The following is a 20,067-nucleotide window of genomic DNA, read 5'->3' on the forward strand; positions in this document are numbered from 1 at the left end:
AAGTCAATTTATTAAACGAAGAAATCTGTACCAGAGCGCTCAGAAGGCCGTACCAATCTTGAATTTATTTTAATCGATCAAATGAAATCATTTAACTGATTACCAGTGTGTGTGTTTCGAACAAAAGTATGTGACTGATTAGATTGAGGCATCTGATTGATCAGATGGTGTCTTGAATCTAATGTAATGTAATTGATCAACTGAACGATCACTCTTATGATCTAACCGATCAGATGAATCCTGAAGAAATAAGTGGTAAGTGGTAGCATACAAAATAAACACTCAAAATGACAAAAGATAAAATTTGAAATCTAACAACAAAATAATCACATTCTTGAACTTTTGTCCTATTATTATCACTACCATTCAAACAACAAAATTTGAAATGTAAGATATTTCAAATTGAAGGATTAAAAATCTAGTGTCAAATCCAAATTTAGGTTCTTACTCCGTAGTCATGCAAGTCAAGGTCGAGACTGTTGAGTTATCCGAGTTAATCCAGATGCATGCAAGGCAAGGCAAGGCACGCACATATTAGACAACGAGTGGGCCCCACGTCATATCCGTTTGAGCTACTTGTCCTAATGAACCGCGTGGCATCATTATTGCCTTCAATTAATTAATCGGTTAATTACTTTATTTATTTGTCAATTTATAAATTTTTTCCATGTTCCATAAAAATAAGTGATCCAAATTATTAGTATTGCTTACTCAATAATTCTTTTTTTTTTTTTTTTAAAAAAAATCTCTAAATTGATATGGTGTATTTTTGTAAGACTAGCGTACCAATATTAATGTGATTTATCTGACTCACTCAATATATATATATATATATATATATATATATATATATATATATAATTTTTATAAAATATCAACACATTCATGACATTATTTATGTAAAAAAATGGTGTGTCTATGTTAGCCATTTTTTTGTATTTTCTTTAAGAACAATTTCAAGTCGAAGAGTTGCACATAATTGCCTAACCGAGTGATTTTGATTAATTATTAATGTAAAATATAAGTAAGTAGAGATTCTCATTCTTTTATTTTTATTTTTGTATTCGGGACATTATACTAGTCTATTAGTATATCATTAAAAGCAATTTAAAACCATTAGGAATTACGACAGGATCAATTAAGTCGTGGTAAACGGTAGGTCATGGAATATGCTTAGGAATTTGACGACAAACATGTCCTCGAGGAGAGATTTACATATTTTATTATAAAAAAAACAATTAAATTAAAATTAAAAAATAATTTTATAAATTTTGGATTGGTGGATATTTTATAAAAATTTTAGAGCATCTGTTGTTTGGTTTGTGGTCACATGTTGGAAACTGAATTTGAGAAAAGAATTTGACAAACTTCTCAACATCCATAAATTATGAAACTTTTCGGTTTTGTTAGTTCATGTGTTTAGTTTCTAAAGACCAAGACGATAAAATTTTTATCAGCTTCCCAAAAGACTAAGAAGTTGGCCTAAGTTCAGCACTTAGTTCAATTTTAGCACAAGCTGCGAGAGCCTTCTTCCTTTCAAAAAAAATTGTTTTCATTGGTATTTTTTCAGCATCCTGAGTGGCTCAATCACATTGTACTCTAAGTCTAGTTTCTAAATAATTTTAGTTTGTCTCATTTTGATAAAAATTAAATTTTCTATGATTTTTTCAAGTAATCCCTGAGCAGAATTTTTTAAAAATTGAGCATTACTATTTCATTTTCCGTTTTAATATTATAAATCCGTTTTTGGTATCAACATGAGTTTGAGATCATAATTTTTTTCCATTATTTTAAACATGAGTTGAAATTGAATTTTTCTTTCCATTTTTTTTTTTTTTTTACATATTTATCAAAAATTACCAGTTGAAATCAAATTAATTTGTTACAACACAAATGAGTGTATTTTCACCCTTTGAAAGAAAAATGTGGGGTCAGATTTGGATCGAGCAAATAAATGTATGATATATATATATATTTTTAAAATAATATATTATTATTATTATTTCTTACCTTTTTTTTTTTTTTTTTAGTTGGCATCAGGAACTCCCCCATGCAGGGCTCCTTAGGGACTTACCGTGGGTTACAAACCTCGGGGTGTAGGGCAACCCCTACCATACACCGAATAAGTCGACGAAACTAAAAGGCTTAGTAGAGGACTCGAGCATTGGCCTTGTGTGTGCCCGGCACAAGCCCCCATCATTACTGTTAGCCCGCCGAGGGTTATTTTTTTTAATTCTTGTAGCACCAAATTGATTTTTCTTTTCACATTTGATTTGTTTAAGTAATATCCATTAGTAACGGTGGCACCATTAACAAACATCACTTCACTGCATTAGATTTTGCTGTAATTGTAAACAACATTCCTACAAAGGTATAAATGAAACAAAATAAGAGGTTTATTGCTGACCGTTAGATATCAATCTAACTCCTCCTATTTTTAAAATTTCGACGGTCATCCTTATTTCTCTCTCTTCGGAGGAGAGAGAGAGAAGGACAGAGAGAACGAAGAAAAGAACCACTTTTTTCAGGAAAAAAGGGTTGGTGATTCTTCACAATCGATCCATCGATCTCTCTCTCTCTTTGTTTCTCTTCGATTTTCTTTCAAATTCTCTAGGTTCTTCTTTCTTCAGTGGACTCCCCGTGAAGGAAGAAACGAGAGAAAGTGGAAGAAAATAAAGGGTTACAGAGGAAAACGCTAGAAAATTGAGGAACCCATCAGTTTAATTGGAGTTCGAATTTGGTTTTGGCGAAGTGGGTGTTTGGGATTTGTGTATAAAGAATGGATTTAGATAACATTGAGTGCATATCGTCTTCGGATGGTATGGAAGATGAAGAGATCCACACCCATCACCCTCACAATCATCATCCTCATCAGTTCTCGTCAAAACCTCACAACAATACTGGTATCCTGTCTGGAATTACTCCTGCCACAAGCGTCCACGAATTGTTAGAATGTCCTGTCTGTACCAATTCTATGTACCCACCAATCCATCAGGTATGGTTTCTATTTCTTTTTTCTTTTCTTTTTTTTTTTGTCCTTTGCTTTTCCAGACACCACACACACACGCACTAGGAAATGTTTATGTTGTATTTGATGGTTTCGGGGGTGGGGTTGAGTTGAAATTTGAGGTGGGTTTTTGCTGAAATTGCTGTTGGATTTTGTTTTTGGTTGACTTTTGGTGAAGATAAAGCTGAAATGGGACATGGGTTCAAAGATGGTTGATTTAGTTTTTTTTTTATTTTATTGAAGGGTTTTATTTTTTATTTGTTTGGTTTGATATTATAGTGGAGCTCTTTGTTAATCTTTGCGGAATGTTGATCTTATTGACTTATCAAAAGTGTCGGTCATATTGGAACTAATGCTTCAGAGTGGCTGGTACTGGAAACCTTTTTCAAAGCTGGTTGTAGAATTGAAGCCCATAATTAGATGCATCAATTAATCCAATTTAACTGAAAAAAATGAAATGTTAGGAAATTGTGTTTTGTTGCTGGAAATTCTGTTTGTAGGCCGGCTCAGTTAGATAAGATAAACCCATCACCGAACGCATGCAATATTTTCCCTATATGTACCTGGCAGCCTTACTGGTTCTTAAAAATTGATCCTCGACCATGACCACTGGACTCTTCTGATGGTCTGTAGCTAATGAAACTAAATTTTTTATTTTGAGCTTGAATAAAGTGCTTTTGGCCCCTTAATGCACCTTGAGCCTCTAATAGCTATGATTGGAGAATTTTTTTATGAAGGAACACTTGTTACTACAAACTCTCTAGGACAGTTTTTAGCTTGAGTTAGCATCGCTTTCCTTGTGTTAAATGGAGATGTGCACGCATTGCACACTTGTTCAACACATTTTGGACATTCAATCAACACATCCCATACTCTTCGTCTTATATAAAATAAACACATGACAATCCTATAAACAACATTATCAACATACATCAAAGTGTTCACATGTCACAATATGTAATGAACAAAAACATAACTATAATAACAAGATAAGAAAGTAATACCATATATGATATAAATTTTTCTTTTTTCTTTTTATATTCAAAAAGTTTCATTTTCTAACTTATGTAACTTTAGTATAGAAATTATAAATTAATTAAGCTATGTAATTGTCTTATTCAATAGATATATAAATAAAAATTAGTATTTATATTAGCCGTGTCCAAGACGTGTCCGTGTCCTACTCTTTTGGAATTGGACGTGTTGGCGTATCCGTGTCGTATTGTGTCCATATCTTGTATCTGTGTCCATGCTTCTCTAATGGGCCTCATAGTTGGGAAAAGATCTTGTTGTGTACAAAGTCTGGATATTGATACCAAAAGCTCAAGTAAAAAGACGAGCACCAATGGAGTTTATAATTTTAATAAGCAATTGTAGAGGCTACCTTGTTTGGTAGAAAGTCAGCCTTTGAGTTAGCTGATCTTGTATCCCAAAAACTGCGACTCATTGTCCAGTGTGGTTCCCATTAGTTGAGGGTGCTTGGAGGGACATATTGGATACAAACCTAACCTTTGAGATCTTTTGCAAAGAGTGACTGCTCTCAGGATTCGAACCTGATTCTCACTCTTGACAACCCAAGCGTTTTACCACTGCTCCAGGCAATGGCTAATCCCTAATCAAGTATATATTTCTGAGCATAAGGTATTTACATCACCAACTCTTGAGAAGATCTAGCTTTATACTTTGAATCTCATTAAAGGAGTCACTCTTCACAATGAAGGAATTATCTTCTTTAACTGCCTCTTTCACACTCTGCGTGAAAAGGTGCTTACTGAGGCAAGAAAATTCATATCGTGCGATTTAGGGGAACAGAATACTATTTGCTTGTGGAGAAAGCAAAGAGAAGTGAACAATATTTGCTTTTGGAGGAAGCAAAGAAGGAATATGAAGTTATTCCTTAGAGCTTAAAATTTAGAATTCTAGAAAGAAACCATTTTACTTTTTTAATCGTGGGATCAAGATTGCAGATTAATAAGGAATTTGAATATTGGGGCATTTCTGGTTGTGGAAATATGTGTAGTGTGGTAGTGAATCTTGAACTTGTCTTAGTTGCTTGCTTGTTTGCTCCACTTCTTTTATCTTCTTTTTTTATTTATTATTATTATTATTTTTTTTGATTGATTTTCACTTGCTCCATTTCTCACTCGATTAAAGGAAGTTCTTGAAGATCTTTGTTGTCATACAGTCATATTCCTTCCCTTTTTCATAGTACATTTTTTTTTACATGTCTTTGCTGATTGGAGTGTCATAGCTAAATGATTTTTCTAGTTCCTACATCATAGCTTCAGAGTTTGCTCCTTTTGGCATTCATTTGACAATTTTCCTCTTACTTTAAAGATGGAATATACTTTTCATTTTGACAATTCCTATATTTACTTTAAAGTTGGAATATACTTTTTTACTCTATTTACTTATTTATTTGTTTCGTTTGGGAGGTTTGGGATTGCAAGGGAGAGGAGTTGATGGAACTTAGAATTTACTTAGTGAGCATTAAACAAAATAGGAGGCTAAAGGATTTGCTAATTTCTTCCATATGTGTTATATCTGCTTTGAACTATATGGAGGAAACTTTTGAACACACAACTGCATTTTAATGCCATCTTTGCTAGAGTTGATAATGTTTTTTTCTGGGTTGTAAAAACCTTTAAAGTGCTCTTCAACACATTATATTTTGCACTTCCTTGAAGGACTTGGGATCAAGTGATAGTTGATGAGACTGTTCTAGATCCACTGGTTCTGGGGAGATTTATATAAGTGGATTTTTCAGCTTCCATCTATTTAGGAAAGTATGTTGAAGATTAAAGGGGGAAGGTGTTGATATTATCTTTCCTCACTGAATATCTTGGATCGGAATGGCATTTACCAGTTTGAGTTCATTGATGGTAAGGTTTTTAGCTTGGGAGATGATATATGCGAGATGGGAGATCTGATGGATCAGATTTGGATTAGAGCAGAGTAGTCCAGTGAAAGAGAGGAAGCGAACTGTTGGTCAGATGAAGGATGTAAATTCCAGTTTCGAGGCCCTAGACAGTCCAAGTTTGATTGGCATGTAAGAATGGCTGCTTCTGGGTCTCCCAGTAATGTTAAGGACATCTCGGCTGAGGAGGTCAGAACTAATCACAATGTGGCTGGGGTTGCCAGCCTATGAGGCCTGCATCATTACACCTGCAGGATTAAACCAAAAAGGTTGGCAACAGAAAATTCATTATTAGGTTTGAACAAGGTGTTACTAGTGCCTTGTGTCATAAACATGAAGTCTTCTCTTCCTTCATTCTGGTCCAGCTCCAGCTATAGCTACTCTAGAACATTTAGAGTAGACACCACCTTGATTAGCCCCTAAATTTAGGTGGCGAGTCCAACACATTTGGAAATCACTAGGTAGCATCATGACAGGGTTTGTGATGTCAAGCACTGGAAGGGGTAGGCATCCAGCATCAGGGCACTTAACTCCCCCCTTGTCTCTTAACTTCCCGTCTCGGTGGGTTTGTCTGGTCCACATAAGTAATTGGACGAATGGAGTTGCTACCCTCTGGAAAATTTGAAATAGGGAGGACTGGGAACCTTAAACTCATGTTGCCGTGTGGTGGCTATACACTGTGGCCACTTGGTTTCCCAACTTTGGATTTACATATGTCAACCAAGTCGATGCCCTCTTCTCTTCTCTTCTCTTCTCTCTCTCTCTTTTCTTTTCTTTTTTCCTTAATTTTTTCCTCTTTTTGGGGGTGCAGTTTTAAAGACCTAATAGATTATTGTTAATGAAAGATTAATGTCTGATAATACTAGTGATCATTGTTCAAACTGACAAAATGTTGTTTTTTGGTACTGTTCTCGATAAAGAAAAGTTATGTGCCAAGGTTTGTGGCATCTTTCTACTTGTTTGTCCAAACATATTCGATTTAGGGTGAGGAGCGGAAGGGGGATCGGATCCTGGAAGGATGTGTGGTGTGGGGATCATCTGCTAGCATCCACCTACCTGCGTCTGTATTGGATAGCTGTGGAAAGTAGGTGTTGGTGGCCGAATGATATTGCCTTGACAGTGGAAGGTTGGTTTGGGACAGTCGGTTCGTGAGATCCTTCCAGGATTGGGAGTTGGGTGACATCAGTAAGCTGCTGGCATTGTTGTATCCTCAGGAGGGGGGAGGAGTTGGGTTTGATGCTTGGTGCTGGATGGAGTCTAGCCACTGGGTTTTTGAGGTGCAGTCTTTCTGTAGGAGCATGATGGTTGTCTGAGGGTCCTCTGTGGCGCACCCAGGCTCCACTCAAGGAGGCCTTTTTTGGTTGGACAGTGGCTTTAGGGAGGATTTTGGCTATTGATAATCTGAGGAGGAGGCGTACGATTATCGTCAACTGGAGTTGTGTGTGCAAGAGAGATGAAGAGTCTGACAATCATCTTTTCTTTTATTGCCCGGTAGCTTGAGACAGTTGGGCCATGGTTTTTACTCTTTTTGGCGTTCATTGGCTTATGCTGGAGTCCCTCCACAGCATGCTTGAGGCTTGGAGAGGGTGTGCAGTAGTAAGGAGGCAAGTTCGAGATGCTTGGAGGGTAGCGCTCCCTTTGATAATGTGGGGGTTGTGGCGTGAGCTGAACCGGTCTATTTGATGGAGTTGAGGTTCTGACATAGGTGCTTAAGTTCTCTATTCTTTTTACTTTATTTATTTATTTATTTATTTTTTTGGGTACAGGGATGGAATTGTAAATAAGTGGAGGATATAGGATCTTGTGTGGATACTTTGATTGTATAGAAGACCCACTTGGTCTTGCTTTTGTTTTTGGGCTGCACTCCCCTTTGAGCGTCTTTTAATGAAACCTTACTTTATCAAAAAAAAAAAAAAATCTTTCTACTTGTTTTTCCTTTGTTTTTATGTTTACATCTTGCACTTTTCTTGAGCTTCGTTTGTTGGATGTTACGATGGGTTGTTTTGCTGCAATTATTATCATTATTTCGAACCTTGACAATCTTCTGCCATGGAAAGAACATTGTCATTCAAATAAAAATTTTACAGAGATATCCTTGCAAAAAGTTTTCTCATTGGCTTACCAAAGTCCATGATCTCACTAAAAGGGTAACATATTATCTGAGAATCTATGCAATATGAGATATCATCTTAGTTGCTCAAGATATTTATGTGACTTAATCTTGGACCTTGTTGCTTTACAATGCCTTGAGGCATCTTCTCATTGTTTCTTTTTCTTTGTTCCCACTATTTTTTTTTATTATTATTATTATTTTTTTTTGATTATTGTTGATCTTCTGGCAAAAAATTAGGAGTCCCCTCTGGGATGTTGATATTCTATATTTGAGACCGCTGACTTTACTGGCCAAGTATTGACCAAAATTGGATGCGAATGAGGCATTATTTTTTCTTCCTCGGTTTACCTTTTTAAAGTTCATATCAGTGCTTGTACGTCATAAAACAAAATGCTTATTTGTAACAAATTTGCTTATTGGCAGTGTCACAATGGACACACACTTTGTTCCACCTGTAAAACAAGGGTACACAACCGATGTCCCACTTGTAGGCAGGAGCTTGGAGATATTAGGTGCCTAGCACTGGAAAAGGTGGCGGAGTCACTTGAACTACCCTGCAAGTTTTATTCATTGGGGTGCCCGGAGATATTTCCATATTACAGCAAACTCAAGCATGAGGCAGTGTGCAACTTCAGACCGTATAATTGCCCATATGCCGGATCAGAGTGCTCGGTTACTGGGGATATTCCATTTCTGGTTGCCCATCTCAGAGATGACCACAAAGTGGACATGCATGCAGGCTGTACATTTAACCATCGCTATGTAAAGTCGAATCCCCGTGAAGTAGAAAATGCCACATGGATGTTAACAGTAAGTCTATTATTGCCTTGAAGTTTCACATTTGTACTTATTAAAAAATAAATAAATGTTTTACTTTCAAATTTCCATGAAGAGAACAGTTTTCGAAATTACTATATCTGCCTTTAAGTATGAGGACATATATCCGATTGTGCATCACTGAGCCAGATCTTTTGTTGGCTATACCTTTGAACCTGCCCTCCCATCATATAAATGGATCACTAATACAGTTGTTCCATATAGTCAGTGGACAATTTTGTGTGTGGACCATTCTTATATAGGAGCATTTCAAAACCACATGGAAATGAAATTGTTTTATATTGTTTCACGTGGTGTTGGAAAAGAATTTTCTTGGTTATAGCTGGCTATTGAAATGGTATGTACTTCATTGCTTGCATGAGATTGCTTTTTCTATAATATTGGTAAATCCGTTTACTGACATTTTGATATCATCTTCGTTGAGTCCGTGTCCTCTCTGAATGATTATTTCATCTTACGTTCACTCTAATGTTGTGGGATTCTTAATCGAAGAATGCCTTAGTTGTGTGGTTTCCATATTACCTTATGACGTTAGGACGATGTATATGGTAATCTGATGATATTCCTGGTAACGTTAAGTAGCCTATTTATGCACCTAAATGAACCATTGGCCCTCCATGTGCAGAACATAACTTCTCTTTGAATTTGTAACAGCACAAGAGATGAATAACTGAGCAAATTTTGCTCACATACCATGTTGATTTTGCTGGTGATTTGTGCATAGACATCTTCATGTACTCTGAATTCCAAGTCTTGCTGACATTCCTACTTGTCTTGTCAGGTTTTCCATTGTTTTGGTCAATATTTCTGCCTTCACTTTGAAGCTTTCCAACTTGGCATGGCTCCTGTGTACATGGCATTCCTCCGTTTCATGGGTGATGAGACAGAGGCTCGTAACTATAGCTACAGCCTGGAGGTTGGGGCAAATGGCAGAAAGCTAACATGGGAGGGCACGCCTAGAAGCATTAGGGATAGCCATAGGAAGGTTAGGGACAGCCATGATGGTCTCATCATCCAACGAAACATGGCACTTTTCTTCTCTGGTGGAGACCGGAAAGAGCTGAAACTGAGAGTTACAGGGAGAATATGGAAGGAACAACAAAACCCAGATGCTGGGGTGTGCATTCCGAACCTCTGTAGCTGAACCAGGTGATTTTGAAAATGTTTTTATGATTTGCTTGTTTTGACTCTCTATGTATGTGTCATGTTGTATCTGCGTCAACTTTGTTGTTTGATTTGGAATGCTTGAAATGTAAACTGCTGCTGGAGCTTTTGTTTTTTTTTTTTTTTAGCCGTTATAAATCGTTTAACAAGCAGCTTTCCCTCCTCCCTCTCTTTACCTTCTGTATATCCTGATGCTGGAAACTGGAAAGCAATATGTTTATATACTTATGTAGGCCTTTTTGAATTGCTCAGACTTTTTATTTTCGGCTATTCGTTGGTGGATGTTGGTGATTCTTATATTTGATGAACAAATTTTAACAACTAATAAAATGGTCAGGAGAACAATAGCCATTGACAGGGAGAACATTACAGGGGTAAAAGTGTGTGAAACTTCAAACTAGATTGATTTCTTTTTCTTGTAATAATGGCAGTTAATTTTAGGGTTCCCTCGGAAAAATATGATATGATTTTGAGCTTTAACAGAAAAAAGAATTCCAAATAGTACCAAAAAAAAAAATTTAGATGGTTTGACTCTTGTAAATGATTGACATTTTTTTCCTGGTAAATTAGGGAAGGGGGACTTGAACACGGCACACTCGTTCAGGGAGTTGGGCGCTCTACCAACTAGGGGTATTGCCCGAATTTTGTAAACGATTGACTGCGAAGCCCAGAATTTGAGAATAGAATAAGGCCCCAATATCTGGTTGATAAAACTGAAACTCAAGTAGGTTCTCTGAGATGTCCCTCCTTTTCTGTTCAAATTGCATGTTATATGGATTGGGCTCCTCTGTTTTGCTGCTGTCATCATTTATGCCCACTTCTTCAATTTATTTATTTATTATATCTACACACACACACACACACACAAACACAAAATCACTGGTCATTCTGATAGTTACATATATAAATATATATACAAAAATGGCAACGAGACAAAATATTTTTATTTATTTATTTTAGAGAGAGAGAGAGAGAGAGAGGAGGGCGTGAGAAAATGATAATACTCTGTCCAAAGTAGGTGGGATGCATTGGGATTCTAACTTTTTATGGATGTGTACTAAATAATGAGTGAAGTTTCATTTTTAACCTTATAAAGTGCTAAACAAGTAAATAGAAAGGGGTAGTTTGGTAATGTGATGGAAAATAGTACATCTATTTTTTGAAAAGGGACATGTATTTTGAAAATTTTCATAAAAAAAAAAGAAAAAGTAAATAACTATTTTGAGACATAAAGAGTAAATGATTGTTCAAACTTTAATTTCAAGGGAAGGTGGCTGTTAATCACTAAAACAGGTCATGTCCTGGTAATAGGCAAACCACCATGTCCAAGTTGTTCTACTCTCTCTCTCTCTCTATATATATATATATGTATGTATGTATGCACACATTTATATATTATAAACTATATATGATACTAATTGTTGGTCACCAAAGTTGTTTGAAATGCCTAACTTTCATTCACCCGATTATTATATTATTATTATCAGTCTCTACTTCCCTTTCAGGGAAAGTTTATTCTCTCCTCTAGTTGGAAGGTAAGTTTATAATAATTAATTTAAAAATGAAACTAAGAAATACCACAAGAAAGGGACACCAATAAATAATATATGGTTGACTAAGTGAATGGTTCACATGCACAAATGCAGGAGCAATAGTATCAAAGCTACACAACATACTATAATTTTAAGAGGTGTGTTATAAAGAACAAAAATTATAAATTGATTGGATCTTTTTAAATTTAAATTTGGTTGTCAAAGTGGCATCATAAATAAGATTTATTTGACATTTAAAATATACAAAAAATTCATTATAAACTAATTCAGCAAGTGATGCAATAATTAGTGCAGTATACCTTTTCAACCAATTGTAGTAACCGTCGAGGAGAATTCCAGTTTTCGTACAAAATGTTGGTGAATTCAAATTTTCTCGTGTGAACAAAACCAGAGCGTATGAGTTTTCTGCTGGGGATAAAAAGTGGGTTGTGAAGCAAATTTTTTTTTTTTTTTTTTTTTTGGGTAATTGAAGCATTTTTATTTTCTCATATAAAACACCTTACAAAATAAAAAATTAAACCAATTTAAAAGAAAAGCTTGTGATGGATCTGGATGAGAGAGGTCATGTGAAACTCATGCGAAATATCTGTTGATCTTTTTTTTCTTTTTTCTTTTTTATAATTTTAAAAAATAAGTAAATTATTTGGGTGGGGTCACCAAATCATACTTCAAGATTTGTCATTTTTAATCTTTAACCACCTTTTTTTTTTCATATCATTTTTCTTTAACCTCCTTTTTTTTTTTTTTTTTTTTTTTCTCTTTTGTGAATGATGATCATGCACAATCAATCAACATCGATTATACAAGTTCCGTTGAAAAGTCAAAGGTCCTAATCCTAATTCTTATAGATCATGCACAATCAATCAACATCGATTTTGTTTGAAAAGTCAACATCGATTAAACAAGTTCCATTAACAATACTAGTATGTCATTTAGCTTTCAAACTTGTAAAATTTAGGTCATCCATCAATGCTTATAATAACATATAAACAATTAAGTTGGACTTAACCTATTTGATATATATAGGTTATGGTGCTAAAATCAGATTCTAACCCATTTGAAATACAATGAACTTCAACTTCATCAGTTCTAAATTAAATTTAAACTTTCTCCTTTTTTTTTTCTTTTTTTTTTTTAAAGAAAAAATAATCATAATAATTATTAATAATATTGTTATGTATTAAAATGTACTACATAATGTAGTAATGCTAAAACAAATAATTAATGAAGATATCAGGTCATAAATGTTTTTATACTTGGCAAGTGGAGCCCATCATTTTATATATATATATATATATATTTTCCGGTCAAAGATATAAATTCATTCAATCAAACATGACATCCAAATGGAGATTCTCAGTATATTTATCAATATATATATATATGAATGATATAAATGGGAAAGAAAACGTGAACTTATCTAATAGCTTCATTCCGTTCATATATGGCCCATCATTTTATTTATTTATATATTTTTTGATCAAAGATATAAATTAATTCGATCAAAAAATCAAATTACTAAAACCTCCAACATAACATCGGAATGAAGATTCTCAATATATTTATCATAAAGAAATTATGAATGATATAAACGGTGAAAGAAAATCGGAATGGATCTCAATAGTTTTATTTCGGTCACGTGTAGCCCACCATTTTATTTAGTTATATATTTTTCGGACAAAGATATAAATTCATTCGATCAAAAAATCAAATTACGAGAACCTCCAACATAACATTATAATGAACATTATGAATATATTTATCAAAAAAATAAAAATAAAAAAGATGATAGACTGATATAAACTACAAAAACGTGAACTTGTCTAATAGCTTCACGCTCTTCGTGTGTGGCCCATCATTTTATTTACTTATATATTTTTCGGGCAAAGATATAAATTCATTCAATCAAAGAATCAAATTATTAGAACCTCCAACATCACATCGAAATAGAGATTCTGAATATATTTATTAAAAAAAGTGAACTGATCTAATAACTTTGCGCCCATCGAGTGTCGCCCACCATTTTAATTAAAAAACCGAAACCTTAATCAAACCATTGAACACTAATGAACCTATTGACAACTTGATTGAAAATTGGCGTCCCTTATTTTAGTCAGCATTTTCATGTTTAGAGTCTAATGAAAGAAATCTGTATTTAGGAAAAATGTGCAATGTCGTCATTCACAGAAAGTTTGCCACTTTCATATTCATTCAATTTGGTTTCTTGGACATGTTCACAAGAAGAAATGCAATTGATTTGTGGAAATGTATTTGTCTTGTAGTATTTTTAAATTCAGAACACATAATTCGTAATAGGACACTTTGATGTGTCTGTTTCAGTTCAATTTCAGCATCTTTGAACTTCGTATCATCATTTTCATGTGTAGGATGACAAAATATCTTACCTCGTCGGCTACGTGAGTCACGGTTCTCCAAATATGATATTTTTTGTGAGACGGAAGGAGTATTAGACTGTCACGTATTTTAATATAATCTAAACATGAAAGTATGCTTGAAATTCCATTATTTTATTATGGGACCCATTTTTATTTTTTACTTTTATTTTTGCATTTTCAGGCTTACACTTGATAATATTTATTCGAAGAAAATGTGTGAGGATTAGAATATTCATTTAAACTAAAAAGGGCATAGTAATGAAAGAAAATTAATCTGAAAATATGGTTTATTTCTTGCTTCATTTTCTCAAGTAAATAAAATTTCATTTTTGTCACAAGTTGAATGTCATTTTCACCAACTTAAAAAGATGCAATGTGAACTCAAGGCCATCAAAAGAGGCTCCATTTGATACATGAATGGTCACACCAGTATTCAACAGTGTCTCCATTCATGAAATTATGTAGAATTCTCTAATTTGCCCCCACATTATCTGCTATGTATTTCTGTCACAGGCCCACCCTGTTTGAGGTGTATGTTTCATAGTAGACCCATTTCCCATCTATATATATATTTCTCAATTATATCTCCAATGGATAAACACTCTGTGACATACACACTGTTCATTTTGGTACGTGCTATTTAAGAGAGAATTAAAATAAAATTTCATGTGTGTTAACAACCTTTTACGATAGAAGTTGATGGGGGAGGTTATTATGTCAATTAAGTCATCGTGTTTGATAGGATATGTTTGAATCGCGTGGTCCAGTACTATCTAATAATTTAATCTTTTAAAAAGAGCCCACACTAACTTGAATTTTCAGACATGTCATTCCGTTTTCAAGTTTCTTTTTACTTTTATTTGTTTTTTAGTTGTTGGCTTCATATCTTTAGTTTTCACTTCATATACAATGTCTAATATTTACTTGTTTTGCCTATTGTTCATTCTATTTTGAACACTTGTAAGCTCTATTCATCATTATGGATCTGACAATAATTAAAATAATACTCTTTCTATCCCAAAATTTTTACGTTAATGTATCACTTAAATCTAGTTTCATCTACTTTTTTGCTCTTCACTCTCTTTAGGGTTAGTTTAGCATAAGAAAGTCCTTGCAATAACTATTAGTTATTGTAAATTTAACAGTATTATAATGTTACGTCACAATGTAATATGCTCTAGGGTAAAGTACAAAGACAGCCTTAAAGTTTGTCATAATTAAGGACAGACATATATAAGTTGACTATTTTTCAGACAATGACACCCCCTGTTAGAATTATCTTTCAAATAAGGCTTTAAATGATTCAAAAAGACAAAATTGCCCCTTAATAATAAAATCAGTTTTATTCTAAAATATCATACATGTTGAAATGTCAAAATTACCTTTGAGTAAATATGAGCCACAAAATGATGCCATTTTATTATGCTGAAATTCATTATTTTCTCAAGGAATTGTAATATCCGATTGGTATAAAAATTTTACCAAAGGTTCGTCTGCATGTCTAGTTACTCTCTAAAAAATTTCACAATTTTTGGCCAAATAGATATTTTTATAAAAATTTGACAAGAACTGCTATCTGGAATTTTCCACTATTTGAAATCAGGTTTTTAATTTATTTATTTGACAGCCTTCTGGACATCAAATCATCGCCAAAATATTCATTTTTATACTTCCATTGGTCTATTTTCCAAAACATTTTCATTTGCTCTGTTTCGATTTCAAATGAATTATCTATAATTATCTTCCACTTTTTTGTATCAAATGTTAATGATGGGTAGATTGGTCCAATTCAATAAGTTGAAAAGTTAAAAAGGTCTACTAAATGGTCAAAGGACAAGATGGTCAATTTTCCATGTGTCATATATGGCAAGTTGTTACAAGAGTGTCTTTGTCAATTTTTTCAAACTTCAAAGGATGCCATTGTCCGAAAAACAATTAATTTGTATATATTTGTCCTTATAGCAAACATTAAGAGGTATTATTGTACTTTACCCAATGTTCCATGTGTCTTTAATATAAATGTATTGTATAATTTTTTTAAAATTGTTGCACGATTGTTGTAGATATAACTTGTTGCATTTTGACTTGTGTGTGTGCACTCTGATAATCAAACGTTTACATCCAAATTTTTTGTCAAAATTCATAAAATTGTTTTTTCCTTAAAATCGTGTAGACCCAACTTATATTTTTCTTTATCTATTTTTTCATAAATAATTTATTATTATTATTTCAACTTTAACAAATAACTCAGCCGCTTATTTTTTATCCCTAATAAGACTTGAATCTTTAACTTCTTAACTTTAGAACAGAGAAAATAAAATTTATTATTATAAAATCTAAACCCTAAAATAATACAATAATTTGAATTCAATTATGCGGCCTATATATCTTCGTTTGGGAGACACTTTCTATTAAATTTTTAAATAATTAAAACTAAAAGTTACAATTTTTTTTTTTTTTTTTTGGCAATGAGTGATCTCTTTCTCATAAATAAGAACCCTAATTTATATAATTTACTTAAAGCTTTTTGTAATTATATTTTAATTTAGCATTTTCTAGTTACGTTTAAATTGGAAAAGAAAAAATAATCATAATAATTATTAATTAATTAATAATATTGTTAAGGATTAAAATGTGCTACATAAATTCATAATGTAGTAATGTTAAAACAAACAATTAATGAAGATTTCAGGTCATAAATGTATTTATATTTGGCAAGTGGAGACCGCCATTAATATATTTTCCCGGCAAAGATATAAGTTCTTTCTATCAAAAATATCAAATTACTTGAAACTCCAACATAACGTGGAATGAAGAGGCCCCAGGGGCTCGAGCAAAGTTGGTGGGACAGGGGATCTCTAAGTGCTAGACCAACAAATCTAAGTATTTGGGTGTGGATTCGATTCTCTTCCAGCGCTACAAGATTCTGATTTATCATTTATATTGTGGGGCCAGAGTGGGTAATTGAGAGTTTACGTTATAGTTACAAGTTTAAAGAACAGGTAGTTGCGAGAGTTCCACGTCATTAAAAAAAAAACATATATATATATATATATATATATATATATATATATGAATGAAGAGTATGAAGTAAAAAAAAAAATGATGAATGATATAAACTATGAAAACGTGAACTATCTAATCGCTTCACGCTCTTCTTCAAGCTCGCTTCACGCTCTTCTTCAAGCTCTTCGTGTGTCGCACACCATGGTATAAATTCATTTGATCAAAAAATTAGATTATTAGAATCTCCAACATAAAATAAAAATAAATAAAGATTCTGAATATATTTATAAAAATAAATAAAAAAGAATGATGGGATATAAACAGCGAGAACGATCTAATAACTTTATAGCCTTCGTGTGGCCCACCATTTTATTTATTTATATTTTTTTCTAGCAAAGATATTAATTCATTCAAATTAAAAAATTAAATTACTAAAACCTTTAACCTAACATCGAAATGGAAATTCTGAATATATTTATAAAAAAATCAATGATGAATGATATTGGCTAACGTGAACTGATCTAATAATTTCCTGCCAGTCGTGTGTGGCCCACCATTTCAATTAAAAAATTCAAAACCTTAATCAAACCATTGAACACTAATATTGAATTTATTGAAAACTTGATTGAAAATTGACGTCCCTGATTTTAGTCAGCATTTTTATGTTTTTAGTCCAATGAAAGAAATCTGTATTTAGGAAAAATGTGTAATGTCATCACAGAAAGTTTGCCACTTCCATATTCATTCAATTTGGTATCTTGGACATGTTCACAAGAAGACGTGTGATTGAATTGCGGCAATTTATTTTTGGCTTATATTCTTTTTAAATTCAAAACACATAATTCATAATAGAACACCATTGCGTCTGCTTTGGTTTAATTTTAACATTTTTAAACTTTGTATCATCGCTCTTACGTGTAGGGATGGCAAAGGTCCTCGCCTAGTCGAGTATCCGTCCTGTTTATAATGATTATAGAGATGGTAAAATGGTTTTGGGACAGTAATGGAGGTTAGGATTAAAGACCCGCATAATTACGAGGAAAGGTCATCTCTCTCCGACCCCCGACCCCGCCCTATTTATATAAAAAAAAAAAATTACAATTTTGTACTTACACTTTGTTTTATATTCAATAATATAAAGTATATATTAAACGAATCTTAGTTTATTTTATTTCAATCGGTAAATATCCTTTTGTATTTTTTTTATTAAAGAATTTCTATGTATTATTTTGATATTCCTAAGTCTAAAATTCTAATTGAGAAAGTGAATCTTATTTTTATCGGTATAAGAGAAAAAAAATTATTATCATAATGAAAAATTAATTTTATTATTTATTTTAGTTAGGTCCGTAATATAATTACAAAAGTACTTTACAAAACTCATTTCCATCCCCACCTTGCCTTGTCCTTGCCCCACCCCATTTAATAAACGATTTTGGACTGGGGAAGGGAGAGGGGGAATGGCATTCCCAACCCCAAACCGGAGGTTGCCATCCCTACTGATGTGCCACGACTCATCTTATTGTCAAGTTGTGCATTCCTTCTAGTGAAGTCAGATTGATAGAACTGACCTAAAGACAAAAATTAGGGTTGCTTTTAATATATATCTATATATGTATTAACCAGTTGACACATAATAATATTTATTCAAAGAATATGTGTGAGGAATAGAATATTCATTTAAACTAACAAGGGCATAGTAATGAAAGAAAATTAATCTGCAAATATGGTTTATTTCTTGCTTCATTTTCTCAAGTAAAAAAAATTTCATTACTCAAGAGCCATCAAAAGAGACTCCATTGAATGGTCGCACCAATATTCAACGGTGTCTCCATTCGTGAAATTATGTGGAATTCTCTAAATTGCCCCCACATTATCTGCATGTACCTAATTCATAAGTGTATGCTATATATTTCTGTCACAGGCCCACCCTGTTTCAGGTGTAGGTTTCATAGTAGACCCATCTCCCATCTATATTGGAAAATATATATATATATAAATTCTCCCATTCAATAATGGATAAACACTATGTGACAGGTTGTTGATTTTGGTTTATTTGAAAAAAAAAAATAAATAAATAAAATTCATGCATTTTAGTTACCTTTTTTAAGACAAGTTGACGGGTGGTTACCAAGCCTACTAAATCGTCGTGCTTGATAAGACATGCCTAAATTGCATGATACAGTATTCTCTAATAATTTCTTCTTTTGAAAAGAATCCGCACTAAGTCGCATTTTCTTTTCCAAAGAATCCACATTTAATAATGGATAAACACTATGCGACAGGTTCATTTTGATTTAGCTGATAAAAAATAATAAATAAAAAAAATCCATGTGTGTTAGTAACCTTTTTCAAGACAAGTTGATGGGAGGTTACCAAGTCTACTAAGTTGTTGTGCTCGATAGGACATGCCTGAACCGCGGGGTTCAGTATTATCTAATAATTTCTTCTTTTAAAAAGAATTTGCACTAACTGAGTTTTCAGACATGTCATTCCATTTTAAAGATATTTTTTTTTACTTTTATGTTTTGTTTTTAAGTTCTTAGCTTCATATCTTACTTTTTCAGGTACAAAATCGTTTTCTTCCTTAAAATCGTGCAGACCAATCCAACCTATATTTTTCTTTATCTAATTTTTCATGAATAATTTATTATTATTGTTTCAACTTTAACAAATAACTCATACACTCGTTCTTGTCCCTAATAAGACTCGAATCTTTATTAGCTTCTTAACTTTTTTTACTTTAGAAGGTAGAGAAAATAAAATTTATTATTATTATTTTAACTTTGAAAAGTAATTCACATGCTTACTTTTATTCTTAATAGATTTGAACTCTTAATCTTCTACTTAATTAAAAGGTAAATATATTACATATAGGTTACATATATTTTTTTATAAACAGCTAGTTACATCCTTTGAGCCAGAATAATCTTTTCTTTACCCATGATGTGTCATGAAATTATTGTATAATATGAATACATGATTAGATTTAATAGTAATTTTACCCACTTAAAAATAAGTTTTTTTTCTTTCCTTTATATATATATATAATCATAAAAAATACATATAATCCA

At 32.8% G+C, this 20,067-nt stretch overlaps 1 protein-coding gene across 2 annotated transcripts; it reads left to right on the forward strand.

Annotated features, from left to right (window-relative positions):
• Positions 1-2,391: 2,391 nt before the first annotated feature.
• Positions 2,392-10,876, forward strand: LOC132271610 (E3 ubiquitin-protein ligase SINAT5-like). 2 transcript variants are annotated; one of them, XM_059773052.1, is made up of 4 exons: positions 2,392-2,995; positions 8,461-8,847; positions 9,656-10,023; positions 10,609-10,876. In XM_059773052.1, the coding sequence occupies exons 1-3, from the start codon at positions 2,780-2,782 to the stop codon at positions 10,016-10,018; spliced, it is 966 nt and encodes a 321-aa protein (XP_059629035.1). In that variant the 5' UTR covers positions 2,392-2,779; the 3' UTR covers positions 10,019-10,023; positions 10,609-10,876. The 2 variants fall into 2 exon arrangements, with proteins under 2 accessions (XP_059629035.1, XP_059629033.1); XM_059773050.1 differs by lacking the exon at positions 10,609-10,876 and having other exon boundaries at positions 2,396-2,995; positions 9,656-10,308.
• The last annotated feature ends 9,191 nt before the right edge of the window (positions 10,877-20,067 follow it).

This window comes from Cornus florida, unplaced genomic scaffold, assembly GCF_030987335.1.
Source record: "Cornus florida cultivar Cherokee Brave unplaced genomic scaffold, ASM3098733v1 CherokeeBrave_3.0.0_Hap2_Chr08, whole genome shotgun sequence".
Lineage (NCBI taxonomy): Eukaryota > Viridiplantae > Streptophyta > Magnoliopsida > Cornales > Cornaceae > Cornus > Cornus florida.